At 32.1% G+C, this 19,755-nt stretch overlaps 1 protein-coding gene across 1 annotated transcript; it reads left to right on the forward strand.

The window, feature by feature from the left end:
• Positions 1 to 12,584: 12,584 nt before the first annotated feature.
• Positions 12,585 to 19,377, forward strand: LOC116134174 (TRAF3-interacting protein 1-like). The gene is made up of 11 exons (XM_031419858.1): positions 12,585 to 13,066; positions 13,150 to 13,484; positions 14,199 to 14,276; positions 14,429 to 14,531; positions 14,698 to 14,786; positions 15,432 to 15,543; positions 17,470 to 17,523; positions 17,616 to 17,664; positions 18,333 to 18,433; positions 18,525 to 18,637; positions 18,734 to 19,377. Exons 1-11 carry the CDS (start codon positions 12,701 to 12,703, stop codon positions 19,071 to 19,073), a joined length of 1,740 nt encoding a protein of 579 aa, XP_031275718.1. The 5' UTR covers positions 12,585 to 12,700; the 3' UTR covers positions 19,074 to 19,377.
• The last annotated feature ends 378 nt before the right edge of the window (positions 19,378 to 19,755 follow it).

Below are 19,755 nucleotides of genomic sequence, written 5' to 3' on the forward strand. Positions count from 1 at the left end.
GCCAATGTATATAATATAACATTTAGGGTGCGTTTGGTTCAGAGAATGTTGGATTATTGGAATCTTATATTACCTTAAAGATTATTGGGAATCTTTAGAAAAATGTGTTTGGTTAGTTGGAATAAATAGGTGGGTATGTTATATTAATATGTTTGGTTAGGATGAATAAATTGGTAGGTACGTTATTTAAATTACTAATTTTCCCTCTTTTTTAAATATTAATATAATATTATTTTTATTATTAATTTTTGAATAATTTTTTTAACCCCCAATATTTCAGATTTAGCTAAAACACCCTTGCTTATATAAAACTTTAATTTACAACAAAATCATCCCCACCACTTTGCCGCCACCGCAAACCACCATCGGAAGTCACTTGGAGTTGTCATGAGTAGCCCACCATGTCCGAGAGGCTCTGATATGATCCTTTTTTGCCATATTGATGGCTAAAAACACCCCAATCAAAGTAGATCTGGGCGGGAATAGCCAGATCTAATCTGGCCATTCCCAGCTAGATCCATGGCCTTTATCGGCCATATTTGGTTTTTAACGGCCAAATCTATTCTGGACGGAATAGATTTGGCCGATAATGACCAGATCCATTGATCTAACCAGAAATGACTAGAATAGATTTGGCCATTTTTTGTCAAATCTAGTTTGATATGGCCAGAAACGGCCATATCGGAGCCTCCCAATGACTCTCGATCATTTTTAGTGACTCCGAAGACTTTCCAACGGTGGTTAACGGTGGTTGGCCCGCTGTCGGCAGTGGTGGCTAGGTGGCATCGGCGGTCTATAATTTGTTTTAAATATAAGGGTATTATTGTCTAAAAACTTAATTAAATAAGGGTAAAATTGTAATGGTGGATTAATGTAAATTTATTTTAAAACAAGGGCATTATTGTCCAAAATTTTTATTAATAAGGGATAGATATGTAACAAAAATAAGATTACCTTGGTAATCTTACAACATCTAAGAAAATTGAGGTAATCAAATTACCTCCAATATTAACAACAGTAACTACTATTGGTATTAGAAGACTATTGGAATCTTACTTTTCTTTGATAACCAAATGTGGTAATCAAAGTAATATAAGATGCATAACCCTAGTAATCTGATATACCTCCCTAACCCCCCAACCAAATGCTCCATTATTTAAAAAAATATTACATTAATATCTATTTCAATTCAATTTCTATCACTTTAATTTAAGTTTTGTTAAAGTATTTAGAAATTAGAAAAAGAAAGAGATATATTTGTGATCTATATGTTGTTAGAATACTTAAACTTATTAGCTTTATAGATTTTTATAGTATTTATGCTTTTACTTATATTAATAGAAGTACTCATTATTGTCAGGGGCAAACCCAAGAATAAAGCTTAAGGGGGGTCAAAGTTTAAAGTAACAATTAACATAAATAAAAATAAACACAAATATTTGTATTAATAAAATTCTTATTAACTAATACATTTATAATTGTTCTCGACGATATTTCATCTTTTAACGATATTTCATCTTTTAAAAATATTGTATAATGACTTCATTATCAATACTATCAAATGCATCATTCTCTATATACACAATTAAATTATTATTCAACTTCTATTTTGCAAATGATTATTCACAACATTCATTGCTAAAAATGCTCTCTCTACACTAGCAGTGGCAATCAGTAAAATCAATGCTAATTTTATCAATGGATAAACTAATAGAAACACTCTATTTTTCTTAGTTTTAACCATCACTCTTGCAAGATCTCAAATTCCATTCAATTCCACAAATTTGACATTAGAGCGTACATCCAAAATATAAATATCAAATTAAGAATCAAGTGTCATGAGTTCTAAGTCAGAAAAATCTTCCGAATAAAGTTTAGCAAGGTGCATCAATTTTTGCTTATCAAAAGCAACAAAATTTTCATTTGGACATAAGCATGCCAAACAAATAAGTAATTAAGTGTTTACCTCATTGAAACGATTATTCAACTCTTGAAGCTCTAGATCTAGGACACTATAAAATACTTCAATGCGGTAATGATGCACATTTATGATACATTTAATCTTCCGTTGTGATCACCCTTGAATAAAAATTGTGTCATCCATATTTGGAATATCAATGTCATGTTTGGCAAAAAAAAAAAAAACTTCGCTAAGTAAATTCTCCCATCCACTATCCCTTATCAATTGTAAAGCTTGCTTACACATTTCAACCAAATTCATAGCATTTACAATATCTTGATCTTTCCTTTGTAGTGCTTGAGAAAGTTCATTTGTAAAGTTAAGTAAATATTTCATCATAAATAGACCAAACACAAAATTAAATGATTGCATCAATTTCAATACATTTTTTGCCTGGAATCTTTGCTCGGGGTTTGGCCCATCTTTTGCCACAATTTCAAGAACATCGATAATGGATGAGAACAGCAAGATTATGCTCATTAATGTATCATAATGTGAGCTACAACGTGTATCACCAACATGTTTCAGATTTATCTCTTGATTGATGCCATTTCCACTTGAAAGTTCACCATCAGAAAAAGCTTCAATAACTTTACTAGCTTGCTTATCTCTAAGAATATCGCAATGTTGTGATGAAGCACTAGTAATATTAACTATAATCACCACAATATTAAAGAGATCATTAACATCATCTTGATTGTTTGCTAAAGCCACAAGAGCAAATTGTAGTTGATGGGCAAAACAATGAATATAATAAGCACATTTACTCTCTTTCAAATTCAATGTCTTCAAACCATTAAATTCTCCTTGCATATTACTAGCTCCATCATAACATTGTCCTTGCAGTCTAGAAAAACTCAACCTATGCCTAGAAAAAAAAAATTTCAAGTGTCATCTTAAGTGAGAGAGTTGTAGTACTGCTAACATGTTCAACAGCTACAAAAAGCTCCACAACAAGTCCATTCTTATTAACATAACGCAAGACAATAGCCATTTGTTACTTTGTAGAGATATCATGAGATTCATCAATTAATATAGAGAATAATGAATCTCCTAAATCTCTAATGATAGCATTTACAGTTTCACTTGCAGCCGCACTTACAATGTCTTTCTAAATCTTAGGTGATGTTAATTTGAGATTGTTAGGAACATTCTTGAAAACAATAGCATATACATCTTCATTATGATCAACAAGAAATCGTAGAAGCTCGAGAAAATTCCCTTGGTTGTTTGAATCATAGGATTCATCATGACCACAAAATGGGAGTCCTTGCCTTAGAAGATAACGAACATAGTCAACTGTAGCATTTAAACGAGTTCGATACTCAATTCGTGCTTTAGAATAGTGTTTATAAAAAAATGTCTGAATGTGTTGGTCTTGATTCAATAATGATTCAGACATTCTTCGAGCTTGGTTATGAGCAGCACTTCTAGCATGAACTTTCAATCTTTCCTTCTTTTTCCAATTTGAAAACCCTTGACCAACAAAGTGATCACCAGCCCCTTTATCACCAACATCTAACCTAAAAAGATAGCAGCAAAGACAAAATCTTGCGTCTTTCACTATACTATATTCCAACCATTGATCAAATTCATCAAACCAAGAAACAACAAATCTTCTTGAAAATCCACCAAAATCTCTAAAAGGAAACTCATGGCCTTTAGGTTGACAAGGACCCCTTTTTCAAATATACTCTTCGAATTTGATCTTAAATATTAGGATCATAATTTAAAATTTGAGGATGTAAACCTGTATCCATATGAAGATCTCGCAAATCAACATCCACATTTTTTCTTGAATCATCAATATTTTCCTTTTTCTAAGATGATGAGATCATTGTTGACTTCCTTTTGAAATATCTCTCCATACTATTTCAAAACAACAATATATTATTACTTGATAAAAAAATGCAACAAATAAATTATATGCTCAATAACTAAACTAACATTTATAATAATTTTAAACATGAAAGTTAAATAAATGAACTTAAATTGCAGTAAGAAATTAAACAAGAGCTCAAAATCAATAGTATTTCACAAAAATGCTTGATCTACAAGCCATTAAACTTGTTCGTAAACTATATGTAAATTCAGCTGATTAGCCCCTTAATTTCAATTGTATATCATTGTTTAATCTCATATTCATGATATGAAGTTACACATAGTTCGAATGACATAAATTCATTCTAATGTTATAAATCAAAACAACAAAAGAAATTTAATTCTAAAAGCTTTAATCTTTTTTTTTTTTTTTTTTTGGTTCATTTTTTCCAGTAAGATTAATTTTTCTTTATTGAAAGTTCTTGTCTTCTTGATACAAGAACAAGTCAACAACCCATTTCTTGCTCTTGCTCGACAGCTCAATAAATTAAAATACACTTAGAAGATAAAAAGTAGTAGCCAACCAGGCACAAAACTATAGCAACATGCCAACAATCTCAGTACCTCACCAGTTATGCAGAAAAAAATTCTACATGTGCTTGAAGAAACATAGTGAAAGCCAATCAAAATTACCCATGAGCACAACACTATAAAGGACATTCTAGAGAACTTAAATGAAATTAATTAAACAAAAATCAATAATTGAATCAAGTAAAAAATGAAAATCAACAAATATTCTTACTTTTGAAACAGATTCTGAAAACAGTGGCAATTCTTCAATTGAGTGGTGGGCCATGCTAGGCCTGGGGAAGAGAAAAATAGGGATTGAAGAGATGGAGTGGGGGCATGCTAGGCAAGAGAAAAAGTTGGGATTGGGGAAAAAAGGGGGAAAGATATTATTAGAGAAAGTCAAAGTTTTTAATTAATTTAGTTTACTGTAATTTTGTAATTTTGTTTTGTTATGGGGCAAAATTGAAAAAAAAAAAAATAAAACCCAAGTGGGTTCACTTGACCCCACATGACCCCATGTGGGTCCACCCCTGATTATTGTTATTGTTTGATTTATATTTAGTACATAGCTTATTTTGTTGCATTGTTCTCTATCAAGTAATACTATATTATTGTTTTGAAATAGTATGAAAAGATATTTCAATAGAAAGTCAACAATGATCTCATTATTTGAACAAAGGAAAATATTAGTGATTCAAGTAAAAGTGTGGATGTTAATTTGCGAGATCTTCCTACGGATCCGAGCTTAAGACCCTGAATTTTAGATTATGATTTTAATATTCAAGATCAAATCTGAAGAATATATTTGGAAATGGGTCTTTGTCATCATGAGTTTCCTTCTAAGAATTTTGATGGATTTTCAAGACGATTTATTGTTTCTTAGTTTAGTGAAATTGAATGATGGTTGGAATATAGTGTAGCGAAAGATATTGCGTTTTGTTTTTATTGTTATCTATTTAAGTCAAATGGTGATGAAAGGTCTAAAGGTCATGAGATTCCTTCTAAGAATTTTGGTGGATTTTTAAGACGATTAGTTATTTCTTAGTTTAGTGAATTTGAACAATGGTTAGAATATAGTGTAGCAAAAGATATTGCTTTGTCTTTATTGCTATCTATTTTAGCCAGATGGTGATGAAAAGGGTGGTGATTGCTTTGTTGGTCAAGAGTTTTCAAATTGGAAAAAGAAGGAAAAATTGAATGTCCACGTTGGAAGCTCTAATAGTGCTCAAAACAAAGCTCAAAGAATGTATGCATCATTATTGAATCAAGAACAACATATTCAAACATTTTTTTATTGACACTCTTCTCAAGCACGAACTGAGTATCAAACTCGTTTAAATGCTACAATTGATTGTATTCGTTTTCTTCTAAGGAAAGACTTGCATTTTGTGGTAATGATGAATCTTATGATTCAAACAACCAAGAGAATTTTCTCGAGCTTCTACAATTTCTTGCTAATCACAATGAAGATTACAATGTTGTTGATTTCAAGAATTCTCTTGATAATTTGAAATTAACATCACTTGAGATTCAAAAGACATTGTAATTGTTACTTCAAACGAAACCGTAAGTGCTATCATTAGAGATTTAAGAGATTCATTATTTGTTATAATAATTGATGAATCTCGTGATATCTCTAGGAATGAACAAATGGTTGATGTCTTATGTTATGTTAACAAGAATAGACTTGTTATGGAGTGTTTTCTAGGTGTTGAATACGTTACCAATACCACAACTCTCTCAGTTAAGGCAATACTTGTTATGGAGTGTTTTCTAGACTGTGAGGACAAGGTTATGATGGAGCTAGTAATATACAAGGAGAATTTAATGGTCTGAAGACACTAATTTTGAAAGAGAATAGATGTGCTTATTATATTCATTGTTTTACCCATCAACTCTAGTTGGCTCTTGTCGCTTTAGCAAAAACAATGATGATGTTAATGATCTTTTTAGTATCATGATGATTGTGGTTACTATTGTTGGTGTTTCATCAAAGCGTTATGATATTTTTAGAGATAAGCAAGCTTGTAAAGTTATTGAAGCTTTTTTTAATTGTGAACTTTCGAGTGGAAAATGTCTCAATCAAAAGACTAATCTGAAACATGCTAGTGATATACATTGGAGTTTACATTAGGGTACGTTAATGAGCATAACCTTGATATTTTCATCCATTATCTGTATTCTTGAAATTGTGGCAAAAAATGGGTCAAACTCTGAGCAAAGATTACATAAAAAAAACATATTGACGTTGATGCAATTATTTGACTTCGTGTTTAGTCTATTTTTTATGAAAGGTATATATACTTGGCTTTACAAATGAAATTTCTCAAGCACTATAAAGAAAAGATCAAGATATTGTAAATGATATGAATTTGGTTGAAGTATGTAAATAAGCTTTACAAGTGATGAGTGATAGTGGATGGAAGACTTTATTACTCAAAGTTTGTTCTTTTTGTGTCAATCATGACATTAATGTTCCTAATATAGATGATGGTGATCACAACATAAGACTCAAAATATGCATCATTACTACATTGAATTATTTTAGAATGTCATAGATATGCAGCTTCAAGAGTTAAATAATCATTTCAATGAGGTAAATACTGAATTGTTTATTTGTTTGGCATGTTTATGTTCAAATGAATCATTTGTTGCTTTTGATAAACAAAAATGGATGCGCCTTGTCAAACTTTATTTAAAAGATTTTTCTGACTTAGAACTTATGACACTTGATTCTCAACTTGATGTTTATTGTCAAATTTATGGGTTGAAATGGATTGGAGATCTTGCAAAAATGATGGTTGAAACTAAGAAGGATATAGTGTTTCCATTAGTTTATTTGTTGATGAAATTAACATTGATTCTACCCATTACCACTGCTAGTGTAGAGAGAGTATTTTTAACAAAGAATTTTGTGAAGAATTATTTGCGAAATAGAATGAGTAATCAATGGTTTATAATGACTTTATTATCAATATTATCAAATATATCTTTCTCTATATAAACCATTAAATTCTTCTTGCATATTACTAGTTCTATCATAACCTTGTCCTTGCAGTCTAGAAAAACTCAACCCACGCCTTGAAAAAAAATTATTAAGTGTTGCCTTGAGTGAGAGAGTTGTGGTACTGGTAATGCGTTCAACACCTAGAAAATGCTCCACAACAAGTCCATAACGTAAGACAACAACCATTTGTTCCTTCTTAGAGATATCACGAAATTCATCAATCATTATAGCAAATAATAAATCTCCTTATCTATAATGATAGCACTTACTATTTCGATTGAAACAACACTTACAATGTCTTTTTGAATCTTAGGTGATGTTAATTTCAGATTATTAGGAACATTCTTGAAAGAAACAACATTGGAATCTTAATTATGATTAGCAAGAAATCGTAGAAGCTTGAGAAAATTCCTTGGTTGTATGAAGCTCGAGAAACAACATTGGAATCTTCATTCAATTTTTCTTTCTTTTTCTAAGTTGAAAACCCTTGACCAACAAAGCAATCACCACCCCTTTTATCACCATTAGACTAGGCAAAATGGGTCATTTACCCGCAATCTTCCCATACTAGGATAATTTTTGCAGGTATAGGCTAATATATTTAGGACCCGTGTGGTTATTACCTATACTTGGCCCACTTGTGAAATTAACGGGTGGGTTAGGTGATATTTTCGGGTATTCGCACTAAATAAAAAAAAATACAATTACAATAAATTAGGCATTAGGGTTCATTTGATATAAGTTGTTATGATATAAATTGAAATTTTACCCACAAAGAACATATATGTACCCACAATGAATTGAAATCCCTCTACAAAAGGAATTAGAAATAGACAAAATATCAATCATAGGCTTTATGAATTCTGCAAAGATTCATAAATTCATTCCTAGTAGAGAGGTTAGCAAACCCCCTTAATTTCTAGATCAAAAGCTAGATATGAACCCAGATGTAGATGAAGCGCTTGTACCTATTTCGAGGGAAATAAATGGCACTAGTTAAGCATTCCAGCATAGAGCTGCCAACCCACAAGGAAATCATCACTAATTCCAACATCTGAGAACCTAAGATCTTCTTCTTCATCTTCTAGCATACCTAGTTCTAGTTCTCTGCTTTTCGTATTTGTACTCTCCGGAACAAGTTCTTTTTCCGCTTCTAAGGAGGTTGTTGGAAAAGAGGAAGAGAAAGTGGATTTGTTTGAAGAAGAAGGGAGAGAAAGTGGATTTGTCTGAAGAAGAAGGAAGAGAAAGGTTGTTGGGATTTAACATCAAACTAAAATTATTTCTTCAAAAGAAAAAAGATCTGTGAGCTACAATCAACAAGCAAAAGAACCAAGAAACAAATGGAAAGGTGGGCTAAGCTTTGACAAAGAAAGGCGATGGATTTATCACAATCACCTCTTTAAAAATAAAAAAAAGATAAAAAAAAATATTTGGGAAAAATGGGTGACACGCGGGTCCACCCGCACCCGCAAGGCCGGGTATGGGTGTTATATTTCCTTACCCATTTATATTTTTTACCCATTTTACCTATACTCGTCGTTACCCATATCCTTCCCGCCCAACCCACCTGTTTGCCAAGTCTAATCACCATCTAGCTTAAAAAAATATCAATAAAGACAAAATACAACATTTTTCGCTACACTATATTTCAACCATTGTTCAAACTCATTAAATTAATAAACATTAAATCATCTTCAAAATCACCAAAATTTTTAGAAGGAAACTCATGGCCCTTAGGTTGACAAGGACCCCTTTCCAAATATATTCTTCAGATTTGATCTTGAATATTAGGATCATAATTTAAGATTCGAGGTCTTAAGCATGGATCCATAGGAAGATCTCGCAAATCAACATCCACACTTTTACTTGAATCACCAATATTTTCCTTTTGTTCAAATGATGAGATTATTGGTGACTTTTTTTTTTTACATATCTCTTCATACTATTTCAAAACAACAATATATTATTACTTGATAGATTAAAATGCAACAAAATAATTATTTACTAAATACAAACCAAACAATAATAATAATCTATGTATATATATAATAATAATTATTAATATAAGTGTATACTATAAAAATTTATAAAGCTAATAAGTTAAAGTATTCTAACAACACATACACATCACAACTATATTTCTTTCTTTTTCTAATTTTTAAATACTTTAAAAAAAAATTAAAGTAATAGAAATTGAATTGAAATATATCTTAATGTAATATTTTTTTCAAATAGATCTTACATTATATACATTGGCTAAAATTAAATTGATATGTGTAAAAAATTCATTCAAATAACCAAACACTTATACAATTAAATCCACTTCTTCATAACACTTGTAAAACAATTAAAGTTAACTCACATTTGAATCAAACATTTTTTTTTTTTCTAACAAATATAAAAATGGGTGAAACAATGTGATCCCAAGAACCCATCTTCTCTATAAAAGAAAAAAAAAACAACACAAAATCGGCCAATACATGTTAATAGTCCCAAGGCCAACTCCAAAATAACTTAAAAAATATGTTCTTACTTCTTCTAACTTCAATATATCATCAAATAAGAAAATGGGTACAATTTGTGGTCCCAATGACAATTTCATATTCTTAAATCCTAATATATAATTTAACCTTAAACTTTCAAAATAAAAGAATATAAATATAAAATGTATTAGTATTACCTTACAAATTGAAGAAAAATGAGGCTTGTTGGCTTGATGTGTGGGAGAAAACTGCATTTGTATGGATATAGAGAAAGAACAGGCTTGGGAAGTAGAGAAAGGGGAGTTTCGTTTTGACAGCCCAAAAAGAAAAATGAGAGTTTAACGTATTTGATGGATTTGAGTTTTTGTGTAATTTACTTTTCATTTAGGGGAAAATTTGTAAAACTTGTCAAAAAAAAATATTTAAATCTACCATCCTTCTCTCTGTCTCTGGTTATGACATATTTATAGAATTAAAAAAAAAAAACTAATACCTGTCATTGGCATTCCATCTAGAGATATTGGCAACCTCTATTAAAGCATTCCTCCATATTTGAATCTTTTGTTTATTCTTACTAAAAAGTTTCTTCGTGTTTAGCAAAGGCATCTTGAAATGCTCTTGTTTGTTTCCTTACTATAGATGGATCCAATTTACAAAAAATGGGAAAAATACTTTGTCCCCTTGTGTTCTTACATTCAATAATCTTAGCAAATATCTTACAAGCACCAAGTGGAAGAAGCTTAGTTTTTTGGAAGACGATAATAGAAAATGTTGCTTCTTCAATTGTTTTAAGGAGCTATAGTGAAATGGACTTTCCTCTCTCAAGTTCTTCATCATCTCTAAAAACATTTTCGAATCAAAGCAGAATATAGATGATTTGTGAAGGTCTTTGGAGTGTCTTCACCTCTGACGTCGTACTTCGTATGAGAAGTACAAGTAGGAGTATATGAGGAGACCCTTTGGATGCTCATGGATGCACAATACTTGATTGGCACAGGCTTGTTTAGGCCAAGTTACACAAGAAGAATTGGAAACATAAGTAACTATTTTTATATATATTTTAAAGGGGAATATTAACTCTAATAGGAGTGTAATGATGTCAAAATGATCGTTTTTGAACTATTTATTCATCCACATAATTTTTATCTAAAATAAAGGTAGGTGGCATTTGACTAAAGTATATAACCGATAAAGTGTGGTCACTTGAACTTTTTTGGTCGAAGTCCCAACCAAATTTGCATCTCTGCGTTAAAAAAATAAAAAAATTGGTAGATATAGATACAACATTGAAAGATGATAATTTTGATACTAGTATTGTTACCTAACCTTACCGAAACATTTTTTGATTGTCGAATCCAGCCACCGTCAATCGAATTCCGACAACCGAAAGCTTAAATAATTAATTAAAGTAAGTTAATTTAAAATTAATTGAAATAAAATAAATTATAAGTTTTTCTTTTAGAATTTTTTATTTAAGTTTAAATCTATTATGACTAACGGTATTTTAAGTAATTAAGTTTATTTGTTTATAAAAAGTCTTCATGTTTTAGATTTAAGTAATAACATTTTACTTATTTGATTCAATAAATTTTTCTAAAAGTAAGTGATAATTTAAAAAAAAAAATGTAAAACTAACAATCAAAAAAATAAATCAAATTAGATTTAAGATATAATTGGTAGAATCAAACGCATTCTTAGACTTACAGTCTGTTTGGTACTTTGTTTATTCGAGTAGAATTTATAGACAAAGGACATATTATAGTACAAAATTTTGTTAATTGTTTGGATAAGAAAATGTAAAAGAGTTTTATAGTATTAATTTACCATAAATCACATTCTATAAAGATAGATGAGAGAAAAAAGAAAAATATTTAAAAATGATATTAAGTATTAGTTTGTAAGATGATTGATATATGATAGTGATATTCTAGATTTTTTCATCCTGTACACTTTTTTTTAGCTTGTATTAAACAAGTCATATATAACAATTTTGTATTTTCAATGAACAACTTTATGTTTTCGATAATCGATAGACACATGTAAGATTTAAAACACTCTTGATAAAGCGATTTCTTATGTACCCATTTGAATTCGGATCAATTCTATATTGATTAACCGTCTCCATTAATGTTATTGCTAACAAATACCACCATTTTTTGGGAATTATCTTCATGATTAAAGAAAAAAGAAGAAAGAAAAGGTATATATAATAACCTTTGTCAAAAAAAAAAAATATTTACCTTTTTTTTAAAACTTGACATCCATTGTCTGTATACTCTAACAAAAGGGGTAAAAGTGGGATTTCACAATAAATTGTGATAAATAGATATATATTATCCTCTAAATTTATAATTTCTAGTTTTAATTATTAATCAATTTTATTTCATTAGTGTTTATTTTGTATTAGGTGATCAATAGATATGAAAGCATGTAAAATGCAATCTGTTCCTAATATGGATTCAGGAAAAGATCGAATAATAAAAAAATCCTAATCAAAATAATTAAAAAAAAAAGGTTCTTAAATTATTATTTCCAGTCTTTTCCAAAAAAAAAACAAAAAAAGGTTATTTTCATATCTAGTAAGACCATAACGAAATTACTGTAGCACTTTTAGTTTAAAGACAAAAATAGCCCTAAAACAATTTAGTATCTCTATTTTGCCCCTCAACGAATCATCAGGAAAAAAAAAAAAAACTCCTTCCTCGCTGAAACAGAACGGCTTTCATCCCCACGAACTCATGTTAAGAAATCCTAATCAACTCAGCATAAAATACGATTTCAACTCAGAAACCGTAGCGTAATTAATTTTTTGAAAATCTTAGCTTAATTTCTTCTATTCAGGTGTTCGCCAAATCAAAGATGGGGAAGCGAAGCAGGAAGAAGCGCGAGGATGACACGCCCTCATCGTCTTCTTCTCCGTCCAGATCCGACGATTCCGATTCTTCGCTGAGAAGGCGGCGGAGACACCGGAAAGAACGGAAAAGAGGGGACGAGAGCTCGAGGAGGGAGAGGGAGAGGGAGAGAGAGAAGAGGAAGAAGAGGGAGCGTGAAAAGGAGAGAAGCAGAAAAAAATTGAGAAGAGAGGTGAAGAGGAAGAGGGATCATGCGTCCACTGATGACTTGTCAGGGTCGGATTCCGAAACAGAGAGGTCTAGGATGGTGCCCGAAGAAGTTGTGCGTAATATGCTAAGTGAGTTCGCTAACGTTGGAAGCGATTTGATACAGGTAAATTTTGAGTTTCAGAAGTTGTTCTGTGGAAAAATAATAATTTTTTTACTTAAAAATTTGTTCTTTTTTGTATATTGTAGCTCCTGCAAATGATTGATGATGGGCAAGCAGTTGACATACGAGGGATATCTGAGAGGTCTTTGAGTAAGTGTTTGAGGAAGCTGTTTGTTTCGTTGAATTTGAAGGAGAGTGGGGATGGAGTGTTTTTAAGGCAGGCAAATGCTCCTCCGGTTTTGGATGTTGTTGGATTCATCATTCAGGCTCATATGAATTCGAAAGAACAGCAAGTTGATCCTTCTGCGTCCGTGGAACGAGCACATTCAGAATTACCGGAGGCTGAAGATAGACAAGGAAAAGATGATAGTCGTTTGGAGATGCCAAGTCCAAGGGATGATTCTTGTGGTCCTAAAAGAAGGTGACTATAGGATTATGTTACTTGACTTGAAAATCACAATGTTTAAAGGATTTGACATTTTGTTTATATATGTTTGGCTGCATGAATGTTTCTTTTGTATATAGCTTGTGCATGCTTAATAAACTGGCTATTATAGTGGGCTGAACTTTGAATGTTTTCAATTGTGGGAATAGTTGTCGAGAAATGTAGGAATTAGGTCTCTTAAAGCAGACCTCATGCAGCCAGCTATATTTGCCAAAGGAAGCTGGAGTTGAGTGGAAGTGTTTTGTCTTGGCTGGTAATTAGTAGGAGGCTTTTATACAGTCTCAGAAGATAGGAAATAAAGAGAAGAAGATGATAGCTAGTGTAACAAATCCTCGTATAACTTGCTTGAATTTTCAGATTTATATCTAAGAATTGTTAGGTTTGTGGCTGTTTGGGTGGCACAGTGTGGTTTTTATATAATAAGCAAAACTTATGTCACTCACTGCAATATCTCCATTGTGAACAAGTATCAAGTATGAAAAGACTTCCTGTTCTTAGCTTTTGGATTTATTTTGAAATACTAATAAAAAATGTTCTAAAACTCAAACTTAAAACAATAGTAGTTGATTAAAAGCTACAATGCATGCAAGTCCATCACATTATGTATATGATGACTCAGTTGTTTGTTGGTACACATTATGCTCTTTAGAAGTTGCTAAAAATACTGATTGGTCTTGCTTCTCATTGCAGGGTGATTGGCCCTGAAATGCCATCAGCTGAGTTGCTTGCTGCAGCAGCCAAATTAACTGAAGCCCAAGCTGAACTCAGGTGCATTTTTTATATTACATTTTCTTGTGATTATTTAGGTTTCTATCTTTGGATTTGCTGGGGACAGACAGTGTACACTACTTTGTTGTATGAAAATATAAGTACTTGTTGATGTAACTCCAATTTGGTGTTTTCTGACAAATTAATTTCAGAGAAGCTGAGTTGGAGGAAGATACTGAACTGTTTGTAGGACCACCACCACCTGCAGTGGTTGCTGAAGCTGAATCAGCGAATGAGGCAGAGCGTTTCGAAGAGGTTTTTTACTTTATGCATGTTGCATATGATTAGAATGTTTTGTAATTAATACTTTGTAGAGGTTTTTATTCTTTTTTATAAGTATTCTATTTGTTGATTAGTCCATTAAATAGATCTTTTAAATGCATGAGTAATCTTTTTTCTTTTTTCATGTTGTTTTGGTTAGGTGACAAGAATTATGGGAGTTGAGGCTGATTCCCCATATGATGTGATCGGAGCAAACCAACATACGCCAATTAATAATATAAAGAAAAAGTAAGGCTGCTGATTATCATTTGATTGAATATAGATTTTACCTTACTATATATGTACCAATCATACTCTTGCAATTTTTTTGCTTGCTCTGTGAAAAAGGGAGCTAGTTCCAAAGCTTTTCTTGTGATATTTTGATATCTGTGATTACATGTCATAATATCTTTGCCCTGCAACAGATACACTGGTTAAGACATGAAAGTTTTCTTTGTCATGACTTTTGAGTCATAGGTTGCAAATAGTATGGCTCTACATTGACCTGCCCCTGGTGTTTGACTATTTTATGATTTTGTCCAATTGTTTTAAAAAAATTGAATGGAAATAATGCAAAGATGCTTTTCAGGGAATATTTTCATCGACAGTTTTGTTACCAGCAAAATTTTGTCCCTATCTAATGTCTGTGTTTCTACTTCAATGCTAAGAGTATAGTTGAACAGAAAATTAAATCTTGGGAGGTGAATCATACCCCACAATAATATTTTTCTGGCAATTTGAGTAATGACTTATTCTATTAACATAATGAAAACTGAGTTGCAGTCACCTGCCATCATTGTTTTAGTTAATGAACATAATGTTTTGCTGTTACCTAATCTTTCCATCATATTCGTGAGTGTACATTGTTGAAGAATTGTGCTATGATATCACCAGGTACTGGAAGCTCTCTCTCTTGGTTCATCCAGACAAGTGCCCTCATCCTCAAGCACACCAAGCTTTCATTATATTGAATAAAGCTTTTAAAGAAATACAGGATCCAGAAAAGGTGAGTTTCTCATGCTGCCATGGTTTCTGTCTGAAGATAAAGATGTCTTTGTTTGCTTAAATCTCTTTTATTTTTTTGTTATTTGGGATTTTTTAATTGCTTGAATCGAAGAATTAGTCTGACTTTAGGCACATAGATTAATCTTGTTGTCGTTCGCTTCAGTGTCAGCAGTAATTAGTATATCTTGATTGCTATATGGTGATGGAATGAGCCTTGGGTGTGGTATAAATATGCGTAGATGTTTCGTACCTGATTTTTCTTACGTGATTGACTGATCCTAAATAATTGGATATTTGTAGGCATTTTGGCTTGTAGGGTACCCCAGTTTTGCTGTAGGATTTGCATATAGATAGTTCCCTTGTAAACAAATAGTGTAATCACAGTTCAAATATGGAGGTGTAATTTTACCTTAACAGCAATGACCAAACCTGAGGATGCACAGAAGAAATTATATTTATTTTGTCAAAATTTAAGCTGAAAGAGAAAATATAAGAAAGAAAAATTCCTTCTGGCATGATTCATCACCAATGCGTGGAAAACTGGTTGCAATTCTGAGTTAATGTTGGATTAAAAACAATTTTATGAAACTCTGTATATTGATTTTCATCTCTTTGTGGGTGTTGCAGCATTCCTTTCTCTGGTGTAAAAGAAAGAGAAAAATGCTTACACAAACAGTCTTAGATAATTCTTATTCAAGTTAAATTTAGAGTCAATCACTGAATCAGATGATCATTATGATTTTGAAACTCTGTTTTGATCAATGATCAGAAGCTTTTCAGTGCAAATCCTGTGGTTTGCTGAAATATCTGGCAAAATTAATCTGCCAGGTTCTAGACACATCTCCAGCCCTTGAACTTCCTCTTTTGTCAAAGTACTATCTCTATTTAATATCAAATGTATAATAAGGGGTTTAGAACCAAGAGAGGGACTACTTTTGAGAAATCAGTACCAGTTATCTGAATAACATTTGTCAGAAAAAGGGCATCACTTGTCTAACTCCAATATTAGAAATTCAAATAATTTGTGGAAGGTATCCATGATAATTAATAAGGGATACATGCGGCTTTGCCATGTAAACCTCCAGAATGGTGTCCTGCTTTTACATCAAAAGCCGTCTGAATTTACATGTTTATCTCTTTACAACTAAACCGTAAAACTGAGTTAGAGAGACTTCCAACTGGATATGTCCTTTTGTTGGATCATTCTCTTTTTAACCGCTTTACGAGATCAGTATCTATATTCAGATTATTATTCATAATTTTTAAGGCTATTGTAAAGTTGCTTAAGTATTGATATGATTTGATGTAGGAGCTTTTCATAAATGCATTTTGCTGAGTTAATAAACGAGTCTTTGTCAGCTTGATTTTGCCTAAGTTTTTAAATCTATGGCTGGAACTGGAGAGCAGAGAGAACCTCAGCATTCTATTTCATTGGGTACCTCATATCTTCTTCTTGTGCCATTTGTAAATTTTAGAAAATGCTGCATAACTCAAGCATATTGCACTGGAGCAGTGGTCTTTTGTCACACTCTTTTTCATTGCTGTTTGAGTTGATTTACAAGTCATTGACACAAAAGGGTTGTCACCCTTTAGTGGATCCGTCGGCTTTGATTTGTTGCAAACTTGCAATCTGTTGGTTTGTTGTCTTCTGCTGACTAGAACTTAATAATGTAATGCTCTCATAAAACAAATTGCCTTCCATATATATATGATGTTGCAAATGTAATCCTTTATTTGTAAATTAAGCAACATGTTTTTTTCCCCGTTTGAAGGAAAAAACAAATTACGCTGTCTTCATATGCTTGTTATTGTTGATATGGTATATTGAATATATGGTTTGGTGAAGTCTTTGATTGTTAATATGCTTGGTATCATTACGACTCTGTTTGATCTGTTTATTTGTTCCTGACTTTTCTGCTTGTTGCAGCGTAAAGTGCTGGATGAGAAAATTAAACTCAAGGAAGAACAGGAGGCATTTAAGGTTTGCATTTTTTGTTGATATACTGGCACTGATATAGTTTGAGGAGTTATTTAATGGCTTATATGTAATACATATGCTTTCTGATTCTCTAGGTTGAGTTGAAAGCAATGCGTGAAGCTGCTCAGTGGAGAAGATTGCAAGGTTAGCTTTTTTGTGCCATTATGGAGTGTCCTTTTAACTGATTATGACATCAAATCTGCCTCTCTCAGGTGTAAAATACAAGAAACTTGTTGTTTTTGCATTTTTGTACAAAACTGGAGGATCCACTTCGCTGTTTATTTATGGAAAACTTGTTAGTCTATTCGAGTAGTTGCTAGAGGGGACTAGTAAGATGGTACAAGATTATGACACTGAATGATGCAGTGACAAGGTCACGAAAAAAAAAAACTTAAAAGACCAAATTATTGTAGAGATATGGTTCAAAAATATTCGTTGAGGGTAGAAAACCAGTTTTCCTCATAATTAGTATATTCGTCTTGCTAAATATAATATAAGAAAACATAATTAGTAAAATCAAGTTTAACAACAATTAACAATAAGGCTAAAATCTCTCTAACTTCCTATGGTAAAGTACTCTCTGAAATACATAATGAAATTTAGTCCTTTTTTTATTCTGCATCATGTGATGCCTGTACTATGTTGGTACAGGCAGTGCTCTTTATATGGTTTTAAGTACTTTCAATTGATGATCATAAAATACCACATTTTGCTTCATGGTGTTGAGAAACGGAATTTGTGGACTGATGATACTTTTGATTGTTTATTCTTAATCTTTAAGCTTTGTAAGTAAAAAACTGTTGCTCTGGCAGGTATATCAATGGAGGGTGATGATGAGCTCTTGGCAGAAGTAGAAGTTAAAACGGCACCAAAAAGGGATGAATGGATGACAACGCTACCTCCTGAGAGGAAAGTAAGACTTTTCTGTATTCCTTTTGCCTAGCTGTTATTGTTCTTCGAAATTTGAATGCCCTTTCTAATAACTACCTATTCTTTCTTCTCAGCCTGGCATGACTATGCAATCAACAAAATTCAGCAAGGGAACTAAAGAAGGTCGTGGTGATACCAGTGTCTGGACTGATACCCCTTCTGACAAAGCTCAGAAAGCGAAGATGAAGTAAGAATTTTTTGATGTTAAGAATGATTGATTTAGTTTGTTGCAGTAATTACTTACATTTAATATTTGCTAATTTTACTGTTGTGTCACATGCAGCTATTTGGAAGCATACAATGAAGCTTCTGCACTTGCTTCAAATGAACAAGAAAAGAAAAGGTCAAGCGCAGATGCAGATTTGGTGGATAAATACAACAAAGAAAAACGCTCAAAATCGTTGGTTCAAAAGCACCAAGAAGAAGCTCGAAGTCGTACAAAGAAAAAGTCCAAACAGTCAACACAGAAAGAAGAGTGGGTTGGCCAACATCCATGGAAGCCTTGGGATCGTGAGAATGACCTCACTGCTGGGAGGCAAAATGTAAAACTTGATTCCGAAAACATGACTCAGGGTTTGACTTCCCGGTTTTCTGCAGGAACTTTTCAGAGGAACTTCCTCTAGGCCATGAATGGGTGACTAACTTGCACAGGAGTTTTGGCTGGAATATACCCTAAACTAAGTCATTCGTTCAAATGAATTTTGTGGGTTCATATCTATTATATGTAACTTCTGTTATGTTCTCATATCTTTTAGCTTTATATTTTCGAAAAATATCGAGGTAGATTATCAAGAATTTCCATCTTTAGAATCTGTACTGGTGTAGTTTAGAACCTTTCTACTTGAAGATATGTCCTGTAAATGACAAAATATTGTCACTACAAAATATTGTCACTCAAAAGTATCACTTAAACATTTTTTAATGACAAAAGCCCTTGTAATTTACTTCTCTTTGGGTTATTTTTCAATACATTGTGATATTCAAGGATCCAAGCAAAAAAAGAAAAAGAAAAAAAGTGTAAATACTTGCCAGGGAAAATAGGGAGTTAATTCTCTGCCTGTTTTTCAAATTAACTCCTCTTATTGTTATCAAACCTGTTAACATAATAAGTTCACCAGCAAAATATCTTTCGACACTAGTGTTCTCTATGGGCAGCTTACAATAATTTAGCCAAGTATCTTGTTACAATGCAACAGGTTAGCCGAATAGGTCTCTAGTTTTCTTCTATATATATATATATATTAATGGCAGCCAAATTAAAGCTAGTACCGGTCGGTATGTTAACTGGCAATGGTTGTGAAAGAG

This window comes from Pistacia vera, unplaced genomic scaffold (genome assembly GCF_008641045.1).
Source record: "Pistacia vera cultivar Batoury unplaced genomic scaffold, PisVer_v2 Contig283, whole genome shotgun sequence".
Taxonomy (NCBI): Eukaryota; Viridiplantae; Streptophyta; class Magnoliopsida; order Sapindales; family Anacardiaceae; genus Pistacia; species Pistacia vera.

Excerpts from the sequence above, each read along its gene's own strand:
- LOC116134174 (XM_031419858.1), top strand. The coding sequence starts at position 12,701 with ATGGGGAAGCGAAGCAGGAAGAAGCGCGAGGATGACACGCCCTCATCG. Across the intron at positions 14,277-14,428 it reads GAAGCCCAAGCTGAACTCAG|AGAAGCTGAGTTGGAGGAAG; the intron begins GTGCATTTTTTA and ends AATTAATTTCAG. Across the intron at positions 17,665-18,332 it reads TCAGTGGAGAAGATTGCAAG|GTATATCAATGGAGGGTGAT; the intron begins GTTAGCTTTTTT and ends TTGCTCTGGCAG.